At 39.4% G+C, this 9,001-nt stretch overlaps 1 protein-coding gene across 1 annotated transcript; it reads right to left on the reverse strand.

Moving 5' to 3' along the window:
- Positions 1-707: 707 nt before the first annotated feature.
- Positions 708-8,651, reverse strand: LOC137278552 (polyadenylate-binding protein 1-like). Its single transcript, XM_067810986.1, has 11 exons — positions 7,991-8,651; positions 7,295-7,488; positions 6,943-7,058; positions 5,812-5,971; positions 5,443-5,517; positions 5,014-5,250; positions 4,313-4,516; positions 2,923-3,085; positions 2,342-2,625; positions 1,739-1,960; positions 708-1,376 (listed from the first exon to the last, which is right to left on the reverse strand). Exons 1-11 carry the CDS (start codon positions 8,181-8,183, stop codon positions 1,299-1,301), a joined length of 1,926 nt encoding a protein of 641 aa, XP_067667087.1. The 5' UTR covers positions 8,184-8,651; the 3' UTR covers positions 708-1,298.
- Positions 8,652-9,001: the final 350 nt, after the last annotated feature.

The following is a 9,001-nucleotide window of genomic DNA, read 5'->3' on the forward strand; positions in this document are numbered from 1 at the left end:
AAAACCAACTTGGACACTGAACTTAGCAAAACGTCTATCATTCAACAGTGTCAAATAGTCAGTCTTAGTCCCGAGCCATCATTTACCCTACACTAACCTATCCTACCATGCAATGGCAGGCCTAAATAAGCCGAAGATCTGGATTTTCCCATTTCACTGGGGCTCTTTTCAGTTCACATACAACAATTCCTAAGAAAATTGTACACATTCTGAGCGTTAGTCTGACTCAAGATGTGGAGGACCAGTTGGGGCATCAGGACATGCATGCCGAGCAGATGGAGGAAACAAAATGGTGTGTAGTCCTGTGCATACCCCTTGAAGTTAAATGCACAGAGTTTGAATCCTTGGTTGGATGACTTGTGCAGCTTGACACTCAACCTTCTGGGACCAGAGTCCTGCCTTAGTAAGAAGCAGGCAAGTACGTTAAAAATTGCCTGTTCCCCTAACAGTAAAAGGGGTGCCTTGTGGAATAAGCCATGTGATTATTAATCTTCTAGAGCCTCCAGGACAGCTTTGGTTATCCGAGCATGTGATGTGGCCAAGCTGCTATGCAAGTACTGATTACTTTCTGTAAACAAATACAGCTTCAAAACAGCAATACACAGTTAGCAGTTTTACAGCATCTTACGTCATGGTGACATCTACCAACAGTAAGTCTAAAGGTATTAATGGAACAGTTCAGCTGTTATTGACGACAAAAAATACAATTCAATGAAACGGTTTATTTGTTGTAAAATAAAACATTGGTTTAACAGACTCAATAGATTATTAACTACATCCATTACAGTAGTCCCTCTTCTCATGTTCTCTTAAATGCTTCCACACAACTCAACTGACAAGCAATGGTTTAGTCATTCAAAGAAATTTGACAAACATACAATACAGCAAAGAAATGAACAAACATTGTACACAATAGAAAGATATTTTTTTAGTCTGTTGCTATTTTTATAACGCTATTACATACTGGCATGTCATAACAGCGGATTTATGGATAGAGTTAATAATCTATCAGTACCTGACTGCAACTGATGTTTTTTTAACAGTGAAAACAGGAGAACTCTCCTATTTTGTACTTATTTTAACATATTTTGCTATTTTTTTCTATTTTTTTTTCAAACTGTAAGAAAGCAATTCTGCACCATCAAAAGGACAGACAAAACCATGCAAGACCAATTTTGCTTGCACTAACAGCTACAATTTACAATCCAGCTTCTTTCCAGCTAAATTGCCCTTTGTCCAGATGTTCCCTGTCTAGCTTGAGGGTGCAGAAATGACAAACGGAGGAAGTGATAAAGAGATCACTTGTCACCCTTGTTGGACATGGCAGCGGCTTCTTTAGCCTGGTGGGCTTGCAATACAGCAACAGCCTCGTCAACCTGGTGACAATAAAACACACTAATTAGCATCTTTAACACTAGCAAAGTACCCATTGACAGAACAGGTCGCGTATACAACATCAGAAACAATCTATAGCCACAATATTTTCAAAGCTGTTTTCGTTCAACCCTTTGCCAATATGTTCACATTCAAAACAGTAAATTCCAAATCTATCACTACGATAATGTAGCCAATTTTGCAGAAAATTCACTCCAAAAAGGTTTAAATGACAAATCTGAAAAAGTTTCCAAAAAGGTAAACTCAACTGTTATTCCACTGAGGTAATTATGTTTGGTGGATATTGCAACTCGTGTTAATTAATGTAGGTGTTTGGTTATAAACATTTCTTTGCTCCACATACCTTTGCTTTGAGAGACTCATTTGACTCCAACATATGAAGAAGCTCTGAGTTGTCGATCTCCAGCAACATGCCAGTGATTTTTCCGGCAAGCTCGGGATACATCCTCTGGATGAGAGGGAACAGCCTCTCTCCTAGCATCTGCTTCTGTTCCTGTGGAGGTGCAGCAGCCAGCATGGAGGCAGTCAGAGGCTCCTGCCCTGGGATGACCACTGACTGCTGGGGCTGTAACAGGAATAATGAAGATGTGTTAGCAATGTATCTATTAACTTTGAACAGTGTTTTCAGCTTCACAAGTTGACATGCTTTAACTTGCATCTTGAAGGATTTCTTAATTCATACATTAGTTCTTTTGTATCCATGCAAGACATTTTAACAAAGTGTAACACAAAACTATACTGAAATGTTTCACACACCCTTGAACACATATTACTAGTATAATACAGAAATGAGGCTCTAAACAATCAAGTGATATAGATAAATCTGACATTTCAAACCAATTGAGGTTATGATTGAAACTAAAACGTAAGATTTAGTAGTTAAAATTGAAGGATGCCAACTCCGTGAAAAAAAATGAAGACTATGTGAATTCACATTTCAAGCTACCTGCTGCATGACTTGTGACTGTGGTACAGCTGTTGGGGGATTGCGCATCTGGGTGTTGAACTTGAATCCCTGTCTGTTGGGGGCATTGGGCAACGCTGGAGCAGCAGCTGTCGGTCGGTTGCCCATACTGGGGCCCATTGCAGCCATGCGAGCATTGGGATTGGTTGGCACTGCACCAGATTGTCCAGTGATTGGCCTTGCATTGACACCTGCACGGACAGCTGGCTGACCAGCTCGCGGGGCAGTGGTGCGCATCTGGCCACTGGCAGGCATGCCTTGGAAACCTGCAATCAGCAACACGTTTTAGCAGCGGAGTTAATTTACATGAATTACTTTGGATTTCATAACAACTGAAGACTTAATCCATGTTACCCAAACTGAATTCCTGTGAACATGCTCATAACTTGTTACACAAGCAAGTGTACAATGTTCAGCATCAGGTTTAGCTACTGCATATAAAAATGGATCAACTAATGTTTAAACAGCTGCGTACATTCACCAGATACTCAAATGCCTGGGGGTGACTTTTGATATGCTCTCAAGCCTTCTACAAGGAAAGGGTCAACTAATCTTCAACTCACCAGCAGTTGGCTGTGTGGGTCGGACTTGTGTCTGCCACCTGGGACTGGCTCTGACTTGGGGCATCTGTGTTGGTGCAAAGAATCCACGCTGGGCTTGGGGCATGGTGGGCACAAAGTAACCTGCTCCAGTTGGCTGGAACATCTGGTTGAACTGTGCGGTTTGCTGAAGAATTTAATTCAATTATTTAAGAGTCATCATAAGTTGACATATCCCCCCCAGCATCCACATATTTGAAAGGACAAATTATCTGACAGTTACTTGACGTTTTCTTAGATTAAGTCTGAATCGTTTCCATTGAAGTCATGAAAATAATAAATGCCATATATCTGAAAACAGCAAAAGGCACTACTTCAAGATCTGTCTCGTATCTGCCAACATCTGTTGAAAGATATGAAATGGTTTTCGAGTTGTGCTCTGGAAATGAAGCCTATCCCTCTATTTTGAGACTAAGTCCGAAACGTTTCCATGGAAACCCAGAAAGTTATTAATCACAAAAAATCTGTAAATAGCAAATGGCACCATGTTGGGGTCTGCCACACATATCTAGATAGTTTTGATGACATATTAGGAACTTTGAGATGTGCTCCAGACACGAAACACCTTTCAACTTGAGACAAATTCAGAAATGTTTGAAACTGAAAATATATCACAAAAACGTGTAAATAGCAAAAGGCACCACTTTCGTTTCTGATTGATGTATCTACCAAAATTTTGAATGGTCTCTGCTCCGGAAACTAAGCCCACCTCACCATTAGACTAACACCCACATGTTCCATGGAAAAACAAAACAATCAGAATGCCAAAACTAAATAGCAAAAGGCACAACTATAGGTGAGATTATTATATCTATCGAGTTTTGTCTAAACAACACTGAATGGTTTCTGAGTTATGTTCCAGAAACAAAATGATTATGGATGGACAGACAGATGATGCATCAACTATATCCCACCTGCATTACATGCAACAGGGACAATAAATCTTTCACAACAAAACTATTTGTGAACCTAAGCTTCTATAGATCACCAAAACTATTTAAATTCCCCAAGCTGTCTTTCAATATGCTAACTATAGGAGGAAAGTGAAGTGTTGCTTATTAAGGTAACAATTAAAAGGTTTCCCTCAGGGCAGACTTGGAATTCATTTGACAGCTTGGAGTACCATGACCATAAGGAAAACTATGCAAAGCTGTTTCAGTCGTGAGAAAGTTAAGTTACTTTCCCAGTTAAGTCAACAATCCATTGTCTTAGACATTGATCAAAAACAACCAAAGACACTTGAATAAAATAGTGGAAAAGAAACACAAAAACTGACTGAAGATTAGGCAAGATAAAAAGTTTCATCCAAACTTGATATAACTTGCAAATGCTTGTTTAGCAGAGGTATGTTTACCTGTTGTCTCATTGTGGTCATTCTCTGCATGTACTGTGAGGCAAGGTGAGCACGTCGGTCTTCCTTGCGCTGGGCCAGTGCCACATACAGAGGTTTTGACACAATGATACGACCATTCATCTCGGTCACAGCCTTAGTTGCCTCCTCTGGAGAGCTGAAGCACACAAAGCCGAAGCCTTTGGACCGTCCACCTTCACTCATGACCTAAAAAGATTTATTTTAAAAAATGTACAAACATCACCAATACACTAAATTCAAAGGTTGAAATTCAAAGCACAAGTGAGCTGAGCTCGATCAGAGTGATCAACAACATGATTATCGATATGTGCAATGGGGAACTGTTGATGTGTTAACCAAGTTAGCTTTTGTATGCGACAAACAGTCACCTAATGTGGCAAGCATGGGTTGCTAAAGACCTACTCTAAACCAGATCTTCACGGGTTTTAAAGCATGAAAAGATTAGCCAAATTGTTAGAAACCAGCTGGAAATTCACAATGAAGCTTTGACTACTCATGTACAGGCAAGTGATCACAGAAACCGCTCATGGCAACTGTGCCATACGGATACACCTGTCCGAAGTTCAATATTGCCCAGTAGTAAGGAGGTGAACAGCTATTTGGGTAGAGCCACACACCAGGGTGTCTGGGCATGAAACCATCAACCATTAATGATAACTTCAACAAAACAAAAGCTGACATACTCTAGCACTGGTGATGGTTCCAAACTGTGAGAACTCCTTTCTTAGTCTCTCGTCGTCAACCACATCATCCAGATTTTTGACATACAGATTCACACCCTGGTATCGATTGATTCTCTCCATTTTGATCTTCTCGAACTTGTCCTTCAGTTCAGCTTGACGTTCTGCTTTCTTTTGAGCACGCCCAGCATACAACACCTTCCCACCTCCAAGCTCCATGCCGTTCAGGTTATCTACGGCCTAAAAAACAAAAATTACATTTTTATATAGAATTCTTCAGCATAGTTATATAAAACGAGCAGTACACTTGTTTTCACTATAATGTATAACAGTAGTAAGTTTTATCCAAATGCTTAATAACATTAACACAGCTAGCAATAAAATGACAAAGCCCACAAGAGCCAATTAGATCGAGAGTTGCTTAATACACACCTTCTCAGCTGCCTCAGGTTCCTCATAGCTAACAAAACCAAACCCTCTAGACTTGCCAATTTCATCAGTCATTACCTGTAAACAAATATTCAATTCAGTCAAAACACTGAATCCTAAAGTTTCAATGCATACCTCTATATAACATGTAATTTAACCAGGCTGAGGCAGATCAGCCTTCACACAGCAGGTAACTGGTTACTATTAGTGATCATTAACCTTGCCAGGTCAAAACATGTTGCTTGAGCTAATTCAAAACATTAGACAAAACTTGGCCCGTTCATAATGAACTTTCAGTGAACGCGTCCTCATGCAACTTGTAACATATCAAAAGGTGACACTAACTAGGTTTTTCTTTAGAAAAGTCCATACCTTGGCACTTATAATCTTGCCAAATGGATCAAACAGTTCCCTAATCTTGTCATCATCTAACTCGTCGCCGAAGTTCTTGATGTAGACATTGTTGAAGCGTTTCATCTTGTCACCAAGGAGAGCGATTCGCTCTTTTCTAGGGATGAACTTGCCCACATACCTGTTACAAAGAGTAAAAAAAGTAAGGAAAGCTGCCAAGATGCATTTGCATATAAAATGTACTAAATTATACATGTGGAAATAGTTGTTCATGCATGGGAAACTTTCCCAAGGCACCTGTATCAATTCTCAGTTTAAAATGACTAGCATTTCTAGGTGACAAAATACCCCTAACCAACATTTCTGGAAGGAAAAACGTATCTTCACATTCCATTACTTTGAGTCACTTTGAAACCTGTAACTAACACGTAGAAATGCAAGACCAAGCCTAAAAGACTAGTTTCGCACATACAAAACCAGAACTGACCTTATTCCTACAACTAAATGTTTAAAAGCGCTGACTGGCATTCATATGCAAAGGGTACCAATGGACATGAGCTTCTGTAATGAAGAACATTTTGCAGCATGTCCTTACTCAAGCTGAAAGTAACGAGGACATGTTCATCTTATTACAAAGCTGATGTCCACCATTTTCCCCTTGAATTTGATGTGATTAAAAACCAGACTATAATGTCCCAGTGCATTACTAACATAGGAGCCTAAATTTCCTTAAGAATGGACCCACATGTAGTCATGAGGCAGAAGAAAACCTGTGTTAGGATACTGTGATAACATTGCACAACCTTGGACGATACCAGGACCACCATGTGAAACAACTGAATGTACTTTTTCATCAGTATCAAAGATGTCATCCGACAACTTGACAGTTAAGCGTGGGGACTTAGGTGAGCAACATAAGAAAGAAAAGAGAAAGAGAGAAAAGAGCCTTTAACCACCCACTCGACAATTTGTGTGATAAGTGATAAGCCCGGAACAAGTCTCAAGGGGGGGTTACCTTTAGATATGACTTAAGTTGCAGGTTATTTCCAAGAGAACTGCATTCAACTCATTACCAATACATTAAACTATTGTGACAAAATTCAGTCATGACATGTCCTATGTTAAGACAATTTGTTCCTAAACAAAACTTACACTTTCTTGCCGTTAAGCAACATGCCATTAACTTTCTCAATGGCCTGTCTGGCTGCTTCTTCAGTCTCAAAATGGACAAAGCCATAACCTTTCGAGCCATTTTCATCGGAAGCTATCTGCAAAAGTACAATTTGAGGGCCTTACTTAAAATCAACAGAAACCAAACAAAATTCATTTTGCTTAAATTGTATGTACCATTAGTACACTAAATGCATCACTCACTTTAATAGAGGAAAACATTTCATAAAAATACACCACAGCTGAGAATTACACTGCATTTACTAAAATTAATTTCAACAGGTCTCCATTGCTACTACTCAAATATCCAATGTCTATATCTTGTCTAACATACCTTACACGACAGGATGTTGCCAAAAGCCGAGAAAGTATCATACAGAGCCTTGTTGTCAATGCTCTTGTCCAAATTCTTGATGAACACATTGCCCACACCAGACTTTCTCAGGGAAGGGTCACGTTGAGACCACATTATTCTGATCGGCCTTCCTTTGATAGTATCAAAGTTCATTGTGTCCAAAGCCCTTTCCGCTATAAATACACAGGAAAATATACGAAAAACATGAACATGGTAAAAAAGAATTGACTAGGATACAAAAAACTTTCATTCATTCTTGGGATTAATGCAACGAAACTGTTTATATGGGTACACTGAAACTAGGTGTTTCAGTGAGTTGTGAGAGAACTAAATATGAATGACAACAGTAGAGCTAAAAACACAAGTGCAGGCATGTAAGTTTATGGGAATAATTCAAAATACACTGTAATGACAAATCCATGATAAAGCTTGAGGTTGACAGCACTAAATCCAACTATTAAAACTGCTCTACAATGAAGGTAAACTTACATGATGAAAACGCGAACGAGGCGTGAACATGAAATGTCGCAACATGTTGTCTGCCTCCACAAAACCGTAGGCCCAGCCTACACGTGTCCAGAATCAAAACCTCGTGCTTCGCCTTATTTTCAAACGCCATTAACAACTTAAATAAGCAATTAAAACGAATACACACATGAGTGATACTTCACTTACCGTCAGCAGGTTGTTGAAAATTAACATACGCATAACCAAGTGATCGTCGAGTTATCATGTCTCGACATACACGAATGGACAACACGGGTCCTGCTGTCGAGAATTTCTCGAACAACATGGCTTCGGTGACATCGGGGTGGAGATCTCCAACGTAGAGGGATGCCATCGGATAGCTTGGTCCTGCGGGATTCATCTTGGCTTGTTTGTTTTCTCGTAGAGTTTCTTCTAAATCGATGTGGTTTGGATACTTGGTTGATGACTTCCTCCGTATGTCGCCTCAGGAACTGCCGTTTCAATAACTTTTTTTGGTATTTTTAGATAAGTTTTTCAGATTTTTTTGGTTGTTTTTTCAATGTTTTATGTTTTTTATGGTATTTTTTAGAATAATTATTCCTATCTTACGAGTGACACGGAATCTAACACGGCACGTGTTTCGGATTCCGTCACCACTGATGTCCTGAGAAGAGGGACGAACAGACAGAACATTTACGTTTATATAGGTCCTCAAGCAGAAGTTACTCCGCAGCAAAACGTAGTTCTACCAATCAGCGTCGCTGCAATTCATTTGTGGTGAGACACACCCTGATTGAAATTTTAACGAATAGGTACAAACAATGCTTAATTCAACATGTGTGTTTATAAGTAACATTATTGAGCATATGTAAAAGTGTTGCGGGATTGCAATTTCTTAACATAATTATCACTACGCGCCAGGTGACGTGGTATCACGTGAAGATAAATGAAGTGTTTTCGAGTAATCTTTTTTAAAGCCATGAACAACGTTCTTCTTCTGAAATATAAACTACTTCATAGATATCCCTTTTTCGCTGCTAGACGCATCCTGTTGACATATTGATCAACAAGTTTTAAGGTTTTAAACGACCTAAATATCACATTAAGGAAAATAATGCAGAAGGATTCGTAAATGCTTGGAGGACAGAGAATGTTAGGTGATGCGCCCCAACTTAAGGAAGTTGCACATTAAGGTAACATTTGGCTGAAATAGAATAT

This window comes from Haliotis asinina, chromosome 3 (genome assembly GCF_037392515.1).
Source record: "Haliotis asinina isolate JCU_RB_2024 chromosome 3, JCU_Hal_asi_v2, whole genome shotgun sequence".
NCBI lineage: Eukaryota > Metazoa > Mollusca > Gastropoda > Lepetellida > Haliotidae > Haliotis > Haliotis asinina.

Coding starts and splice junctions, on each gene's coding strand:
- LOC137278552 (XM_067810986.1), bottom strand. CDS start 8,183: ATGAATCCCGCAGGACCAAGCTATCCGATGGCATCCCTCTACGTTGGA. Junction 5,251..5,442: donor AACCTGAGGCAGCTGAGAAG/GTGTGTATTAAG, acceptor TTTGTTTTTTAG/GCCGTAGATAACCTGAACGG. Junction 3,086..4,312: donor TGACCACAATGAGACAACAG/GTAAACATACCT, acceptor TAAATTCTTCAG/CAAACCGCACAGTTCAACCA.